General features: G+C 38.8%; 1 protein-coding gene across 2 annotated transcripts in view; it reads right to left on the bottom strand.

Moving 5' to 3' along the window:
- Window positions 1-376: 376 nt before the first annotated feature.
- ST8SIA6 (ST8 alpha-N-acetyl-neuraminide alpha-2,8-sialyltransferase 6) overlaps window positions 377-19681 on the bottom strand; it is a 45617-nt gene continuing 26312 nt past the window's right edge. For both annotated transcript variants that reach the window (XM_053978326.1, XM_053978320.1), the window contains exons 5-9: window positions 19005-19149; window positions 16688-16800; window positions 15433-15525; window positions 12103-12575; window positions 377-7915 (exon numbers count right to left, since the gene is read on the bottom strand). In XM_053978326.1, the coding sequence (XP_053834301.1) occupies window positions 12107-12575; window positions 15433-15525; window positions 16688-16800; window positions 19005-19149 (820 nt within the window). In that variant the 3' untranslated portion in view covers window positions 377-7915; window positions 12103-12106. The remainder of the gene's footprint in view (window positions 7916-12102; window positions 12576-15432; window positions 15526-16687; window positions 16801-19004; window positions 19150-19681) is intronic.

Below are 19681 nucleotides of genomic sequence, written 5' to 3'. Positions count from 1 at the left end.
CTTGTTTGGCTCCTTTCCGTGTCTGATGTTTCTTCAATAGATAATTTTTGAAAGTATTTCAAGTCATTAGAAGTAACAAAAGAAGATGGTTAACTGTGTTGCCATTCAAGGACAGAAAAGCCTGAAATCACTTGAAGGTACCATTTAAGCAACAGATGTTTACACATGCACCAATGCCCTAATCCCCTATACTTGCCTTTAAGTACAGCTTGCTTTTTTCCTTGCACAATTTTAAGGAACTGTCCATATTTCTACTGTCAGCTGCTAATGCTGTTCTAGAGGATTCAGACTAATGCATTTCATATGCTGCTGCCTCAGGAGACATATTTTTGGTTGTTTAGTCTCAGGAATTCACAAAAGAAAAAACACATCACAATTATGCCTAATAAGTCTTTATTTCCAAACATAAATTGCAAAAATATTCTATTACAGAACAGGTAACAAGTACAGAATTCTAAGTATGCCTTATAACAATGAAACCATGGCCTCCTTGACAAAAAAATCATCAGGCACTTAAAACAGGAAAACAAAGTACAGATTAAACCAGCTGCAACAGATGACTCACCAATACAACTTCATCTTGGTTTTCTGTAATAAAAGCACACACATGGCTGAGGGGCTCCTGCCTCCTCCTAAACCCTGCGCAGAGACATTTCTATATTATGCTGCACACATTCTACTCAGACAATACCAAGTTCACATCTGAAAACATAAATAAGTTCAGCACTGAGAGAATTTGAGGAACCTTTTTGGAACAGCAGTAGCAGAGCCTACACTAGCAGCTTCAGAGAGCTTGGTGCATGTGGAGGAACACAATTATACCAGCCCCACAGGGGAGTAAGCTCTGCTTTGACAATTGCATTGGAAAGAACGGAGCTGAAATGAATGCAAACAATACACATTTGAAGAGAGAATGAAACCTCTGGGCAAAAGCTATCATGGTAATTTTATGAAATTACATTCTGGGACATGGACCAGTCTCTGAAAAGAAAAGCCATACATCTGCCATCACTGAGGAGCAGCACTTTGTAGGACCTCTCCATTCACCTGTTTTGTCCCTTGCAGATCTTGAACTAAATCAGAAGCAGAGGTTGCCTCTTAGGCCTGTTTTAGAAAGATAAATCTAAGATGCAAGTGTCTGATTGACTAACAAAAATATTCCTCCAGAAATCAGTCAAATACCTTTAAAATTATTTTGGCTTGTATATGACTGGTTTTTAGGCATGGCATTATGTAACTTCCCACACACTTTACCTGGTGGCATTAAAAAAGACTATTTTAAAGAATTTTAATTAGGTACTCAAAAGAATATAAAGAATATTAACATAAAGAATACATATGAAGCCACTATATAAATAGTACATATAAAAATGCAGAAATGTCAGCTGTTACACTTTAATGTCACAGGATTTCAAGAATGGGTTTGTATTGTAAATACTGACAATAAATAGACAAAGGAGGAAATGTTTTTAGGGAAACATCCCCCAGCCAAGCCAAGAGGTGAGAAGCCTAACATGTTGTTGGCCTAAGACTTGCTGTGAAGAATCTCCTCTTGTCAGGGACTAAAGTGAACAGTGAGGAATTTAAACCCAGCAATGTTGACAATAGGCTATCCTGTCACAACCATTTGCATTATTCATTCTGATGGGCTCTTGCCTTGAAACCATGATGGGATCATTAAATACTTCCATCATGCACTCGAGTTTTCTCCCTCACTGGAGAAAAGAGGGATGAACCAAAGACAAGACACAGAAGTACCAGGTGCAACAACAAACACTGATGTATTGCTGAAGGTACATCAGGATTTAACTGAAGACAGACTTGAATGTTCTTTTGATGGCAACATGAGGATGCTGGCTCCAGTCACAGCCAGACTGTTCGCATCTTTAAACCAGCATCTGCCAACACCTGCACCCAAGGGCAGTTACTGCCCGTGCTCACAGCGATGTGAGCTCACTCACCACACATCACAGTACTACACTGACTCCTTGCTCGATGGCAAACTCAAGCTGATGTACTCCCATCGTGTTAAGCTCTTGCTGCACTGCTGGAATCCTGACACCAAGAGCACACTGACACTTACTCCTGTAGCTGTAACCCAGTAACCCCAGGTCACTCCCTTGGTGAGCCGTGTTCCCAGAATAGGAAGGTATTCTGAAATGTGCCCTTATGAAAGGAGACCACCAAATAACAGCAACAGTCCCTTTGTTCAGTGGCATGCTGCAGAGTGTTTCTGCTCTACTTGATCATAATGATAATTTTGAGCCAATTAAATACTTTATGAAAATCTGGAACAAAGGTTAATAAATATAAATCTGCCAACTTGTTGTATGCTGTGGGTGAAAAGCCTTAACGATTTCCCCAGAGTACCCTGAGAGATAAGCAGAATTTGAAATTTTTCTGTCCAGAAACTCAGAGAAAGATGGTCCTGCCTAAAATTACAGAATTCAAAATAGAGTCGGGCCTTCTAAAGTAACTACATACCCCCTTATCACTGTTGTTGGCTAGCGGACCTAGAGATCTGCTGCTGAAGTACCACAAGATGAAGGATTAATTTGCTTTGAATGTTTTCAACTAAGATATGTTTAACTAAAAGGCTCATGTGTAAGAAGTCTACTGCTTCAGAGCATGCAGTGAGTGGCTATCAGCTGTTTGAGTTAGAGCTGTTGCAGAATAAAGCACTCCACAGAATAGTCCTTGGGTTTGATCTCACAGACTCCTGTATACAGGTGGATGTGTGCTTTGTGAACTTGAGTGTCCCTGGAAGAGCTACTGCCTGGATATTCAGGACTTCCCTCCACAAATTTGTCACAGGAGAGCAAGTGACAGGACAAAAAAAGATCTGTAGATCACATAGATTTAAGCATACATTACTGTGTTAGGCTGCAGCTCCACCACGAAGTCTGTGCAGGCTCAAGGTGTACATACTCAATAAACCCAGATGAATTAACTGATCCAGATATTTGCACTGAATAAAATCAACTTATACCTAATAACAAGAATATTTTGCTAGTAATTTAGAGAGCCACAGAAGGTCAGAAGTCACACAGATAATTTAGTTTCTTTTCCTGAGTCACTCAAGACAGAAAATTTCATCTTTTGTCAAGCATGGTGGCATGTCAGTCATCTCACTACTGTACAAAGGAAAGAGAATCAAAGTGAGAGTAACTGGTCTCAACCCCCTCAGGCTTCGTTCACCTCTTTTCTCTGCAGACGCTGTTTTAGATGCTGGGATTAGAAGAGGCTGAACACAAAGGAATACTGAATAACAAGCAAGTTTATGCAAGTTTACCATCAGTGAACTGAGAATTTTTTCTGTTTATCATTTCTGAATCTGCTGGGGTCACCAGCTTGTTAAAATTACTGTAATGGGAAAGAGAGAAGTGTAAGCAATAATCAGCAGTGTAGTTACCTAGAGTCCTTAGTGCAGATGCCTTAAGCACCTTCTGGCACCACAGGGAGAGATGGGCTCCAGCCCACTGGAACAGCTGCTGGGCTGCCAATCCCCCTTGCAGGGGCCCATCTCTCCCTTCTGACCAGGTAGACCCTCAGAGATGTTACCTTCTGAACTTGGTCTCAGGGGACCACTGGGTCTGTCCAACAGCTGTCAGATAACAAAGGTACTTGTGTCCCTACAATCCCACCTGCATGGTCTTACCCCTCCTTTGCTTTGACTGTGAAGTTCCTCTGTCTCTTGGCATGAACTGATTTTCTCATTCTGTTGCCATGGTAGGGTTTCACCATCTCAGAGTGGCAAAAGAGCTCAGTGTGGGACAGGCTGAGGCCAGACACAGCATGCAGGGACGAGGGCAGCACAAGTACGGGGACTGGACCTTGCAGCCATTCCAGCTTAAGTCGCCATGGAGCTACAGACCAACTTTAGCACCTGCAGTTAGGACATGTGAATATCACACCTAGCCACCTTCCTTGAGGTATAAACCCAGTCATTTCCAGCACATTTTACTATGCTGCAAGCATAGCAGTGTTTGACTCACAGTCACACAAACTCCCTAAGACACTAAACAGGGCTGCATAGCACTCCACAGGGTAAAGACAACCAACTCAAGGCAGCACTGGATCCAAAAGGAGAATGCAACATTAGAGATTCAGAAGAGAAAAAGGAATAAAAGCAGCCAGGCAGGCTTTAATCTAACGATGCTGTGATGCAGTCATGCAAGGACACTATCAGCTTCTGCAAAGGTACAGTGGAAATATTAGCACAGTGTTTCTATCTTTAGAAAACTATTTAATCTCAACATTCATTCTACAGCATGTGACAGCATTGGAGGTCTACAAACCCTAGAAATAAATATTCCTGATGTGAAATAGAGGGAATTTAAAGGTCCTTACTAACCTTTGGTCAAGGATCCTTAATCCAAACTGATGTTGGCTCAGTCTTGCAAAAGTGTCATAAACATTTCCAGCCAGGTACAAAATCCATTTATTATTATTACTAACCTGGCATAGGTGTAAAAATACATGAGAACTAATGTATTCAGCTACCCAAGACATCATTTCCCACAGTGAGTTTACTTCAGCAAGTCTTGATCAATCTGATGATACCCTGTGATGCAGAAATGCCACTATTAACTTGCCCCGCCTGCATCCAAATTAACATCACCAAGCCACTCAGTACACAGCACCAGCAGCTATAATAAAGCTAAGTATAATGTCTGCCCTCCTGTAGAGTAAAGTGGATATAACTAACATCTCATACTGACTTCATGTCTGGAGCAAGGCCTGAGGATCTTAATCTACAGTCTAACAGAGTATATTTTTATTCTGTGGAGAGTTAAGAGCATTTGTAGGAAAGGGTAGGAAAGGTCAGCAATTCCTTCAAGCATTTCTTATCAGCCCTGTGGTCCACATAAATCACTGAGAGACTTGAGAGTGTGGAAGATCAGGTCTTCAAGTCATTGGCAAGTTTAAACTTTGTGGAAACAGTGCTAAAAAGTCAGTGGCTGTCCATACTATAGGAATTTCCATTTGCTCTCAATTGTGAGTGCTACATCACATTCCTTCAGTTAAGACCTCTTTTCATCAAGGAAGCCAGAGTAGATTTCCTCTTTTTGGCTAAACCTCTCTTAAAATGTACTCTGATTATCTTTCTGGTAATATTAATACATGTGTTTTTCAAATAATGCAGCTGCACAGAAGTAGTTCTGACACACAGTAACTTCCTCTCTTTGTGGTGTATTACACTGTTTACATTTATTCACTGAGACAGTGCCACATGTTACTAACTAACAAATGCTTTTGAAAAAAGTTGCTGCCAACAAATTAATTTTCTCCTCTCCCCCATCTTCTACTTCACATAACCAGGTTTTGCCCCTTTACTCAGGCTAAGTAGTTAATTGAATTTAGTCTGAGCAAAGAATGATCTTGCATTATCTCTATGTGCACACAGAGCACTTGCAATTGTTCTGGATACTATGCAAAAACCTGCAAAAGATGTATGAATTTTCCCCAAGACAAACCATGTAGCTGCTACACAGCCAAGATCACCTCACTGCTCTACACTAGACTGGAGTAAGTTACAGTAATACATGAACACAGGTGTGCCTTTGTCTGCCTGGACGAAATGCAGCAAGGTTGTCCTCAACCTCAGCTGTTTCCATCACCCAAAGGACAACTACATCACTTTGCACAGCTTCTATTAAAAAACTCTCCATGTGAGTGATTTATAGCAGAGGAGATGCTCTTTTGGGAGCAAATTTGTCTTTGATCTATAACTAGGATGTTGCAATAGGCAATCATCCATAACACTCACAACATGGGTGCAGGTTCTTTCAGCAGCCAGCTCTCAGCACATGAGCAGCAGATACTGTGGCCAGAAAATGGCAAAAATCTCACCGCTGGGGAAGAAAAAATGTGGATTGTGGTGTTGGAACAAAAACAGATCAAAGTAAATCAAACCCCTGTGCTTCCCTCTTCCAGTTACCAACTGGTAATGCAGATGGATTCATCAGCTCAATTCTGCTGTCTTTGTTTCCGTTAAAGGCTCTACTGACACTCAGAGGTCCACATGTCTATTAGTGGCATTAGTTATTGCCTCAAAGCACTATGTACTTTTTACCGCTTATTTTCAAAAATGGACTTTATTGCTCAAATTTGCAGTCAGAATTTATGGATACTTCTGCTTGGGTAGGAGTAATACTGGATTCTAAGATCATTATCCAGGAAATGGATCCAGATACTGAATGTCTCAATCAACAGACCTGTAACCATAATGATTGATTCTAATACTTTCAGGAGTGCTTATATGATTGTAAAACTGCTGCAAGGTAAGCATTCAAATATTACAATACAGTAATGCTCTTATGAAGTATAAATTTAAAAACCTTTTCTGAAATTTATTTTATAAGGTCCAATTCATTTAAGTAGGAATTTTTTTTTTTTCAGATATAATCCTCAAAGAGTGGAATTTAAATCAGTTGATTTGGGATTTAATGCTGGAGCAGCAAAAGGAATTTTACTAAACAAAATACCTGATAGTATCTGAGTGTAAAAGAAGGACACTCTGTCTTTGAACTGACCATTCAAAGGACTCTCAAAAGAGTCAGTGAAACTCTTATCAGAATCAGGTTATTATAATTTTTAAATTTTGTTTGCTTGCTTGGTTGGGGTTTTTTTTTCTGTAGTAAGCATATATAAGCATATAAGCATTAATAGCTAGGGTACAAACTGCTTGTCAAAGCTCCTGTAAACGTTAAAATGATTCTTTCCACTGGGCTGATATTTCACTTTCTCTTGCTGCAGGATGTTGCTCCACGTGTATTCTCGGACCATATGGAAAACTTAAAAGAACTACACAGGTTATAAATTAGGGGAATGTAGTCAGTTTTCTCATTCATCCTGGTGTAGAAGAGCTTGGGGTTGATGGTAAGAGGAACATTCTTCTAATAATGCTTAGTGCAGTTGCACTATCTGTAGTCACATATGAATACAAGCTCTACTACATGAAAAGAAATTGAATTATAGGCTTGGTACCCATCATCTTTCTAATGGAAATTCCATCTCATGTATGAGCCAAGACACATAACTGGAATAGCAAGAATGTGTGCAAAGTCATGCCCTGCCAGGACCTTGGGGACTGTTGTGTGGAACCAGGTTCACAGTCCTCATTTGGAGCTGAACTGGACCTTAGACAGGAACACAAGCAAATAGAGTGGTTCATAAGTCATTATAAACATCTGGTCCTTCATACACTCGTTCTCAGAATTAACACCACTCATATGAGTGATCCCATAAAATCCACAGCATCATCCATTGCTCACAAAATGAAAGCTCATTAAATCCACAGCACTACTTACTGCCCACAGAATGAAAGCCCATAAACCACTTAACTACCTCTGACCTGAGGGATTTTCTCATCTGTGCACCCTGGGACAAACTAAGAATGACATGGCTCTGAATTAATTACTCCTCTGCAGCTCTTCTCATCACTTCTCTCATGTAGAAAAATGCCAGTATTTACGGGATGAAGTTCTTAACTGACAACATTCACTGCCAACTCATGCAGCCACCACACAGAGACTATTGCCTATACTATGTGATACCAACAAAACCGGAGATCTTATGTCAAAATATTTTAATGATCCTCTAGAAGCAAAACATGATGAATGTCACATATTGCCACCATCCTGAGATTGTGCTTTGCTACCATTAAACCAGCAGTAAGGAGCTTTTCAAATAATTGTTACTTGGTATTTTAAAAAATGGTCACTCAAAATTTTTTAAATGTAGCAGTCACTGTGTGAAAAAATCACTCCCTTTTCTCCCCAAGTGTAAAATATTTCTCTATTGTAGCATTACTGTAGAACTGTATTATATGCAGTTTAATGCTCACAAAATCACATCAGATCAAATCCAACACCGAACTGCCGAGATAAATTGTCTCCTTAGGATCGTCACCCTGAAATTAAAACAATAAAATATGTTACTGGTATTTCTTGTTTAGTGGAAAAAACTGCTTTTTATACTTGAAATAAGCCAATCGTTTAGTCTTTGTATGCACTGCACCTTCTGCATCAGTTTTTCATCTATCTTTCAGGCTGTGAGTCTGTGAGATCTATTATACAGAATCACAGGCTCTCAGAATTCTCCTGGCTAAGCTGGAATGCTTGTGCCTGGTCTAACTCAAGCATCTGCTCTGTCTAAAGGAGGACTCCTTCATTTGGATACCCTCAGAACCGCTCACACTTATCGCAGCTGCTCCACACTCTTCAGGCTTCCTAAACTAACCAAGGCAGGTCTAGCAAGCATCTTCATGGGGACACATCCATTGCTAATTTGAATATGGATATGCTCTAAATTATATTATCTTACTCATATTTTGAAATCGCCAGAGATTGCAATTATTCTGTTTCCTCAACAGGATAGTTCTCCTGTGGAAAACCAAAACAAAGCCCTTCTAGATATGTAAATACTTCCTCATTTGAATTGAAATCTAACATAAATTCTCATTTGATTTAATCTATACTTTTCTATTCTGATAGGTTTTAATTAAACCAGAAACAATTTATCTCCACTTGTTTCATTACTGATATTCTTAACATGTAAATTTAATTCACTGAATGCATGAGCAAAGTGTGCGCTTAAAAGCTGTACTGCAGGTGTTCTAAGGCAGAAAACCTTTCTTTCAATATCTACTAATTTCACATTGGATAACATTTGCCCAAGTCAAGAATAGTCTGCAATTTGGCTGCTTGACAGGAATCCAGAGGTGCTCTTATTTTAAAATGTGGTATCATTTTGCTCAAGGTAATTATAACTGAACTGTGGGTTAGTTCTTATTTCTCTAGCTACACTGGGACACCACAAGCACAAAAGAATTTCAACAGTATTTAAGCTCATGTAGGCATTCTACAGTTATAAATAGGTTATGTGTAACAGTATTTATCACTTACTTGGATTGCAGCAACTTTCAAGATTAAAAAAATATCACATGCTGACAGAGTTTGGAAAAAAATTATTATTTTTGATGTTAGTTGCTGAGAAAGTAAGCAGGCATCCCCCTGCTTTACAAGATGCTGCTCTGGCAGCTCCATCTTGAGTGGAGGGAGTCACTGCTGCTCTCTGTCAGAAATAGATCACGTTTAATCATTTGGCTGGAGTTAAAAAACTCATACCTACTTTTTACTTTCCAGGTAAGATATGCAGCAGAGACTTCAGCAGTTCTTACCACCTAACCACCTGCACACCTCTGCTCAAGCCCTCCTCCCTGAGTCCTTCTGCTCAGACAATTGAGCATTATTTTCTTCCCCAGACTCAGAGTCTCAGATTCATTCTTCCTTTCTGTGTTTTTTTTTTTGTGTTGACTGACTCCTCTGAGCAGATGCTTAATGTTACTGTTTCGTATGTCAGAGCAACACGTACTCATCTGCCCTGCTGTCTTTTCCTAGCAAACAGAAAATCTGATGGATTCTCAGTCAGACAAAATTTGCATTTTAACCAGGCTTCTGGGCAATCAAATTTATGCCAGTCTGATTAATTTATCATCTGACAATTTTTCTAATCAGATTTTTTTTTTCTATTTTTAAAATATGAATTAGGTCATTTCCCCTCCTTGAACCTACGTTTACTTGAAGCTAATGACATGCCCTTATCAGGTTAAACCAATGAACAAATAAGACTTCCTTCAGCTGCATAGCAAAAATGATTTGGTAATCTAATACAAAATAATAAAGATCATTAATTATATTTCAATATTTTGCTTTTGCTGCATTTTCTGTTTGACCCTCTTGATAGGTGGGCACTGATTTTAGTCACGACTTGTACATGTCTTTTGAATATAATCATAAAGGTACAGGAGAGGATATTAAGGCAGAATTCCCCACATTGTATAGACAGGGCTCTCACATCTGACAATTCTCTCGATCCAATAAAAAAAAAAATTCCACTGGCAAGGATGGTGTTTAGGAGCAATACTGCCAAAAATGATTAATTGGGATGCAGTTATAATCTCCCTAGAGGTACTCCCAGCATAGAAGCTTCCTTCACTTCTCATTTACAGCAGCAAACTTTTGTGTCCCAGTAATGTGTGTGGGAGGTTCTGCCTGAGCCTTCTGTGGGCACTCACTGGTGTAAGGAACCTACAGCTACCCACTAAGAGGAAAGAACACAGAGCATGGAGAAGAACATAAAATGGAAATTGAAAAGAGAAAGGAGATGGTTGAATTTTTAGAAAATGTCATCCTCAGTAAAATATACTCATTACAGAATTTTAATTATTTCTAATAGTTGCTAATACTAGCAGAATGGTAGCTCATACTGAAAGCATTTCTTTTGTTTTCTCTTTGTAAATATAAGTGTAAATAGGGCAGCACAACTTATTATTCTATGTGTTTTTTTTTTTTTTCCTTTACAGCTTATTTGGCAAATTTGGCCACAAGTGGTTTTCAGTCTAAAAAGCATGGACAGCATTTAATTAACACATACAGATACTTAAACATTTTTGTGGCTTCTATCTTCTTCTCTCTAGAGTAAATATTTCTAAAGAGCTGGCTTTCATTTTCTTAGCTCATGTAGTTACTACAATTAAAATTACACAGTATGTCTCTAATGATTTATATTATAGGAATAACAAATACAATGGAAACTGCTGGATATAAACAGCTTAGCCACTAAGAAAAAATACATTATGTATTTGTTAACCTTTCCAATATGCTGCAACCTTTTACAAGTAAAAATGAAAGTGCATATATATACAATTCAATTCCTCCTAGGTAATCTCCTGCCATGGACTAGGAGAATGGATTCACTATATGGATTCTAGGTCTCTTCTCACAGGTTTTATATTATTCTAATAATCTGAAAGCCATTTATTTTTCTATTTTTTAAAAAACCCTTGAAATTGAATAAAATTGTGCCTTCCTGGTACTGACAATCTGCTATTTTAAAACTTAGAATTCTGTGATGATAAAGTAAGTGTGAACATATCTTTGACAACATGTTTTCTAAATATCAAAACCACATATTTTCAAATACATTTCAGAACCTAGCCAGAAGAAAAGTGCCCTTAGCTTTTAAACTTGAAATTTCTGGCTTGAACAAGATGATGCCATTTATTTAACTTGAGTAATACAGTCATGAGAATACATCAGTCCAATTACAGTATATAGTATACAATGGCAGTTCTACTGTACACTTCACTTACTATTATATTAACTTGGACCCCCTGGAAAAATAGAGGTCTGTGAAAGGAGACTCTGACAACAGTATTGTGAGCTCAGGAATTTCTGAGTTAGCTTAAAAGATGAAGTATTTATACAAATTGGTCCTACTTTGTCTACAGGGGAAATCAAAATTGAAAACATGCAGACAAATCTTTTCAGAGTCATCTCTAGTGTGTACACAGTAAATTGGCTCAAGGTCAGAGGCCAGGCTGTGCTGCATTTCTCTGAGGCAGTACACAGAAGGTAGAGGTCCAAGGGGTTGGGGTAGATAGAACAGAGGAAAAGGAATGACACTTCATCCTATATTTGTAACTTTCAGAATCTGAGCTGCCTCTAGATAAAATGCTCAGCAAGATCTGCTGTAGTGTATGGCAGCTCCCTCATTGCCGTCCGCAAGCTGCTCTGCAGCCCAGGGCCATGAGCACACGCTGCTCAAATCTTTACCCTTTAACAAGAGGCAACAAGGCCATAGATGCATACTTCCCCTTCATGGAACAATCCTCATCCTTACTGCTCTCTGTATACACATGGAAAGGCTGGGCCAGGATTAGGTGTCTCCTTCTGAAGATCACAATGTCTGAATGCCCTTAATAAAGCAATTCTTAAAGGATGCTGGTACCTGGGAACCGATACCAAACCAAACATAAGTTGGCAGAGACATGTATCTGACACAAGGAGACACTTCTGATTGACTATGATTTATGGGGATAATTCTAATATTCACAATTGGAAAACATTTCTCAACTCTGTGATACGTATTTATTCAGAAAGATTCAATCTTTCACTTATGTGGAAACACAACTTTCATTGAGAGTAAGGTAGAAATGTCTCTCTAAGGAAGAACAGACTCACACTTTGTAAAACAAGTTTTCCCTTGGCACATTAGTGAAATAAAGACATTTCATGTGGTAAGAATGGGACCTACCTTTTTAGTCTGATTCACATTTACCAAACTGCAACTTCAAAATGCCTTTGCCATGAAGCTGAAGGATCTGGTTGTATTCTTTGGGCATTGCGTGGAAACCTGGTTTAGGCAGCTGGTTATCATAATAGTGGTGGCTGATTGGCATCTTCTCTGTGGATTTTGAGAAAGGCCAGAAGCCATAGAGCTTCACATTCTCACACAGCTCAAGAGCAGCACTAGTGATCATAAAACCAGATGACAACCGGTAGGCCTTCACACCCTTAGTTCTCCAGAACTGGGCAAGACTTTTCAGATAAGTGGGGTGAAAAAATATTGCCCTTTGGGTTGCTTTGGACTCTTTCAGAGTGTGGTATACTTTAAAAGAAGTGGCTGTGTTGCTTCTGAAGGAAAATGCCGGCAGTAAAAGAAAAGCATCTCCATAGACCGCAATGTTTTCCAGAAATTCTGTCTTCTTTTCATTTAGCTTGTTGTATCTGCAAAGTACAAAATTTTAGGAATGGAATGTAGTATTGATACAAACATTACAGACCAGAATAGCACAACTGCACTTGCAAAGATGTTATGAACTCTGCTGCAGCAGTTCAGCCTGTCTACACTGCAAATTTATATCACCCTATTATATGTTGTCATATGTGCAGCTATAAAAATCTGATTCTTGTATAATAAGAACACACTACATAGGATTGAACTGGCAACACAGGAGATACTGAAGCAGATCAAATTCACTGCTAATGAGACTAGGACATGTTTACAGAATTGATCAATTCAAGAAATTAGAAGAATGCAAAAAAATATTGCTCATACTTTCTCTGTTTAAAAATACATGCACTACAATATATACTGTATGTGTTTGTGAAACGTGTTTCTTACATCAACAGATATACAAAAATCTCTCTTCAAAATCTCTGTGTCTGCTCTGTGTGGAAATCCAAGAATGCATGTGAGCAGTCTTGGAGTGTTAAAGATTAGTGTGTGCTCAAGTGCAGGATATACTTTTAAAATAGCTAAAAATACAGGCATCCCTGTTTATGTTCTTTAACCACAAAAGGAACACATGGAGATCTATAAAGACGTAGAGCTCTAACTTCACAAGTGACAAGGATTTATTCTCAGATGCTTTCAGTCCCCAACAAAGAGCAAAGAGTCTTAGTTCTCACCACTGTGTAATTCTGTGCTCCCAAATACTGACTAGTGAAATTCCCAAGTTATCTGAGAAGTGATGCAAGCAAGGGGGTCACTCAACTCATGTCTTCCATAGATCTGAATTTTCTGAATCACCTAAATATATGGAGCTTCCACCGCTTTTGGGACTCAAAGGACCGAGTCCTCTTTTGTAGGTAGTTGTCTATTTCAGCAGAGTATTTTCACCTTTTAAAGGTTATCAGAGTCCACTTTTTACTAATTACTCCAGCAGAAGCTGGAAAAATTGGTTTCATTTCCCTTCATAACTTGAGTAGGTTCAAACCCTCTTTTCATGCAGCACTTTGAAACAGAGGATAGCAGCCACTGCCATTTCCATTCAAACATTCATAGAAGAGTCACCTCTTGCACAGCTAAATTAGCGCAAGGAGTGATACACCCTTTCTCAACCTGAAGGGGTTTAAACTTACAGCTTCTTCTTTCCAGAAAAGTGCCATTACCACCAGACTCTGAAACAAAATGAATGAGAGGGACTCAGGCCCTCCTGTTGACCCTGAACCTATGTGCATGAAAGAGTCACACAGCCAAAACAAGCAAGAAATGCCTGAGCCTATGTCTAGGAAAAGTGGTTGAAGGGTGAATTTCTGCCCTCTGCTACAAGAATTTTCTATTTTTACTCAGTATAAAGTACTGACCCTCCAGGACAGAAACCTGGACAACTCAAAAGTATCTCAATCTCCTGTCCAGTTCTGCCACTGTAAGAAGTGTAGGCCATTTAAATTGGACACATAAGAGCTGTGCTTTTCTTCAAGAGAGTTCACCTACATTTTACACCCTGACAAACACAGTTCAAAAGCTGATTAACCTTAACAATAATAACATCAGATGAAGCCAGTATGCAAACAAAGAATTAGAAATTACAAGGAATAATGTTGGAATAGGTCTTCTGAAAGAATAAACAAACTTGGTTCTGCTAACTGCTGCTTCTTCAAAAGCATTTACAGTTTTCTCTGAATATTTAAATAAATATTTTTTTTTAAATCATAAAGTCCTCTTGTACTCTCACTTAATCCTCCCACAGGCTTATCTCCCATTTTCTTCAGTCTAACTCCTATTAACCTTAGCGTGACTTGATTTGGCTAAAAAATGAGTGCAACTGTACCAGAACACTTTGATTAAGCCCAGAAAAATTGCGGATCAGGTCAGAAGTCACCAAGGATGCTGAGTCTTTGGACAATTTCCCTTCTTCATATCCTTGTGCAGACACACTAACATGAATGAGCTAAATCTAGTTTTGGAGAACCAATAATTCATCTTCATTAAAGTCAAACAGGTTTGGGTAAGCATTAACATAGTACTCATTGCAAAAAATGAAGTTCTATCCCTGAATCAATGAAAAATGTCTGTCATTTCTATGTACTCTGTACTTTTTCCTTCTTCCTTTCAAGGAGAAAAAAAAAAAACTTTGCCTTATGTTGTTTTTTTGACAATACAGTTATGACAGACAGTAAGATACAGTAAGATTAGCAAGCAGTAAATACCATGGCACAGCAGTCCTTTTCATAGATAAGCTGTAGTTCCAGCCTGCTGAAGATGTCAGACTAGTCAGGCTGGCCTTATTAGATTTTCTTCTCATCAAGAAGGTGAAAAAAACCCACCTCTGCTGAGAAAAAGTGTGTGAGCAAGCAGCTTTCATATGGATTGAAAAAATGCATTACAGAGGCTGGGCCTCCATTCAGCAAACAGCCTTCATCAGAACAGCCTCCAAGCACATTACCTAAGAACCTGTGCTCACAGTCCTGCTGATAGAGTCAGACACACATTTCCAGGCTTTCCTGATTTATGATTATAATTCCTTTCTAAATGCTTGGAGTCATGAGGGTCATGGGGGGAAAAGAAGAGGCTTGGGCTTACAATCACCAATTTTACCCTGCCATAAATTGCTGACTAGTATCAGCCAAGGCATCTTGCTAATCTGGGTATTGCTGACTCCTTTATTCTACAAAAAAGGCCAGGTTTAGAAGATTTCCATTTAGAATAGTACGTATTTTACATGGAAACTAAGGCTTAATGAAGTAATCTACATGCACTGCTCTCCATGCTGGTATCCCAATGGATTTCCATGAAAATCTAAACCATGTCAAACAATTAAACACCATTGCACAGAAACAGATTTGCAGTAGTACTTACTTCTGAGCTATGATACTCGGATTAACAGTCACAAGGTTTGTTTTATTGCCAACATCTTTGCTAATGTTTCCTGTGGTTGGAGGGAGGTTACACCTGAAATTGAGAAACCTTTGCTTAAACAGATGTGCACCCGAAATGATTTACAGTTTCTATTTGCAAATTCCTCTCTTGAGCAATGACAGTTTCACGTCAGCTCCCAGGGATGTCTAAGCACTTTACAAATATTAAATAAGGCTTACAGCACTTCTAATAAAGATATTTAATCTACTGTACAGATGGTTAAAATAGGGCACAGAGAGCTCATTTTCATAAATCGTATCAAAACCAGGAGCACAGTCAAAATCTCAGGAGGAGCCAGTCTATGAATGCCCTATGCTGGCTGCTAGGAAATATTGCCCCTCTTGCTTAAACAATGCATTCCTGCTGAAAGTCTTCTACTGTGTCTTCTAACAACAGCATCACTTGCCCTATCGCAGAAACAATGATTTCTGAAAAACGTAAATAAAACATTTTCTTAAATTCAGTCACCTAGTAAGTTTAGCATCTTAGTACAGAGACTTCTCATTTTTTTTTAAACAGTTACCTAACTGGAAAGACTTTTTTTTTTTAGCTTTTCAAAAGCCCAAATTTTAGGTAAAAGTAAGAAAAGGAAACGAAATCCAGCATGCTGTGTGATTGGGCATCACTGAGAAAGAACCTTCCCTCTGTTGCTCTGTTTCTTTGCATGAACTACAAACTGTGAGTCATATACTGAGAGAGTGGGCAAAATTACACTCCAAGTGCGCCTGGTTTTCTCCCAGTCTATCCAGCGAGATTAAAACCACTACTTAAATAAATGCTTAATTTTTTAAATGAGTAACAGATGAAACAAATTTTGGGGCAGTTAAGTAGCTACATGGATGAGCCAAACTATGGCTAAGTAAACTCTTTGTTAAACCACAGATACACATGTGACATTTAATACCAGTCTCCTAAAGGATGTTAAATGGCCAGAAATGTCAGGTTCTCAGATAATCATATTTCACATCACTGCAAGGTGACTTAGCAATCACAGATCATACATTTATCATCCAGCCTGCTCTTTAATTAGAAGGCAGCATTCTGAAAACTACAGAGCAGAAGTATCCTTAAAGAGGCAGAAATAACAAATTGTCAAGATTCTTCCTCATTGCTACAAACTGGCATTGGCAGATTTCCAGTCCTGCCAAGTTTTTACAATGTTGAACACACTTAAGGAAAACGAAGCAGCTCTTACCTGAACACAAAGTCAGAACTATCGATTTCAGCTCCACAATGGGAATTTTTCAGAATGCCTCCATTTCCAACCACAGCACAGTTCTTGAAGGGATAGACTGAAAGAGGAGAGGACTGCAAACAAATAAAAAGATGCAGTCAATTCTTTATAAGTGTTTTGTTTGTTTCTTTGTGTCTAATTGGTCTTGCAGGTTTAATCTGTTAAATCCCGGTAAAAGCATTCACCATTTAGCAGACAGGATTGCCAAACCTGGACCGCCAAGAGCCAAAAATAGGCACCAACAGACAGAGAACTGTTACCTCTGATATCAGAACTTTGACAGAATAACACTGGATTGTTAAAACTGGCTATCTTTTAAATACACTTAACACTAAAACGATCTAGTAGTGGATTGAAACCTTGACAAGCTAAGGAACTAATTTATACTGAAGAGAGTTAAATTTTCCTTTGCACTGGGGGTTGTCACATAGTAATTTACTTTCTCAGGTAATAGAAGGTAACTTTGTAAATTCTCCTCACTTGTATCATCACACAATTACATTTGAAGCAGAATAATGAATTTAGGGGAACCTGAAGATGCTGTAACTGATAATGATGTGCCCTGGCTTAACTCTTTTGTAAATGTGAGGCCCCACAGAAGAAGTTACTTTTTCTGGCTGTTCACCCTCTCTGCTCCTCTTCTTATTACAGCTTGCTGTCTTGCACTGGGGAAGCTGAGTGGGAGCTAAGTGCATCCACTTGAGAACTAGAACAGTTCACAACCTAGAAAATTAATGCAAATTGTTGGCTATTTAGGTTGATGTTAATATAGCTGGCTGCTATCCCAGTCTCAGAAACTTTTCATACATCTTGCTCAACCTCTTCTGCTGTGGGAGTACTGACATTTACCAGAGGCCAACAGCTGGGATACTTTGACTGCAGAAATTAAACCCAGTTGTAAAAGTGAGTCAAAACTTGCTTATGGGAAGAATTAGCCTTCTTTCTTCTCTCATCAGCTTGCCCAAAGAGAAGCAAGAAGGGACACTGTTATGAACAATTCAAAAAGTGTGGGGAAAGCAGCAAACATCATATTTGCCTGGCAATATATTACAGAACAACATGTTCAAATATTTTGTTCAATTCTGAAAGGATAGTAGGAGAACACAAAGGCCAAACAATTCTGGCTACCTTAGCATGTATATGTGCACATAAAGCATACTACTTTTTCATTTCTCCAGCTCAAATTTCGAATTACTGTTTCCTCTATTGCAATGAAGTCAGTAAAGACTGATTCACAGCCGTGTTAGGAAGAACTGGTAGCTGGGATCTCACAAACCAAGAATGCCAGAGATGGGTAAGAGGGCTCCCATATGCTCTTAGCTTCAAGAAATCAAATACAAACTCTTTGTCTAGTCTCAAGATCTTGTACGTCTACTGTAATCCTGAGGTAAAAAATCTGATTCCTCTTCTCCACCTGCGTTTCTAGCTGCAAACACCCTCCCCCAGTGGGTAACAAAGCTAGTGAAAGGGCTGGAAGGAATGTCCTATGAAGAGTGACTGAGGGCTTTGGACTTGTATAGTTTGGAGAAAAGAACAAGTAATCTCATTGCTCTCTGAGGAAGGTGCTGATCTCTTCTCCATTGTATCCAGTGACAGGACACATCAGAATGGTTCCAAGCTGCACCAGGGGAGGTTTAGGCTGTCCATTAAGAAGCATTTTTTTACCAAGAGGATGGTCACTTGCTGGAACAGGCTTCCTAGAGAGGTTGATGTCCCCAGGTGTCAATGTTTAAGAGGCATTTAGACCATGTCCTTAACTTGGTCAACCCTGAATTGATAAAGCAGTTGGACTATGTGATCATTGTGGGTCCCTTCCAACTGAAATTTCTCTGTTCTACTCTATTATGTTCTATGCTATTCTGTATCATGTTTACCACCAAAATATCTTTCATAACTTACATGCCCAAGCCTGCACTGGAAATGGCATGGGCATATGAGGACTATGAAATGTTCTTCCAGATCGAAATGCTTTTAAAAATGGGAATGATAAAAGCAAGGCAAACATTTTCAGAGTATTTGCTCCTGAATTCAACTGGCTGCCAAGCCAGTGTTCTGTAGCAACTCTACCTCCAATCTATGATCTATGATATCTGTAAATGCCTCTACCACTGCAGAGGAAGGGGAAAAAAACCCACCACCTGGAAAGGTGAATAAAGAAGTGCATAAAGTGCATACAGGGGCTGATGGGTCTCTTCCAGAGGAATCACAGTATCTCAATTACTAACCCAAAATATATATACTGTGATTATAATAACCAGAAAAAAGATACAGTTCTTACCACAGGCAGCATCTTAAAAATGTCCTCTGTAATGAGGATAGTCTTTTTACTGTCCACTTCATAACTCATGTTACTTCCCAGTGGGCTGTTATTTTGAGAAGCAATAAAATTGTGAACTGCATCACAGCAAGAAGCTAATTCTGACCTGCAAAAAACACAAACAAACAAAACCTGCTCAAAGAGAGGCAAATAAGTAGAAAAGCAGTGCTAGAGAACCGGATCAATGAACACCAGGTTGAATTAACTAGCAGCAAAAGGCTGTATTAACCTTCTATGATGTCATTTCCTTTGACTTGCTTTGCTAAGCAAGTCCATTTTCACAGCAAATGTTCAGAAACTAATCAGAGCAAGAACTGATAACTGTTTTTATCTTTTGGTCTCCTTTTCCCACTGAGCAAAAGTTGTAATCAATCTCCTCAATATTATTAATTGCTAAGATTAATATAGAAACACTGAGAGACTTCAGTCCCCAAAGAATTAAAAATGTGATTTTCACCAATATCGAACAAATGATTGTAAGAAACTAGAAGGCTGAAGAAGGAAAAAAAAAAGGAAATAAAAGAGATGGAGATGGAAGGTACTGGCAGTGGTACTTAGAGAACATCTAGACAGTTGCAAGCCAATTAATTAATAATTAATTTCTGCAACTGTTCATCACAATTTTCCTGTGCACAGTA

Source organism: Vidua macroura, chromosome 1 (assembly GCF_024509145.1).
Source record: "Vidua macroura isolate BioBank_ID:100142 chromosome 1, ASM2450914v1, whole genome shotgun sequence".
In the NCBI taxonomy this organism is placed as follows: Eukaryota; Metazoa; Chordata; class Aves; order Passeriformes; family Viduidae; genus Vidua; species Vidua macroura.
This window is presented reverse-complemented; position numbering and strand designations above follow the sequence as displayed.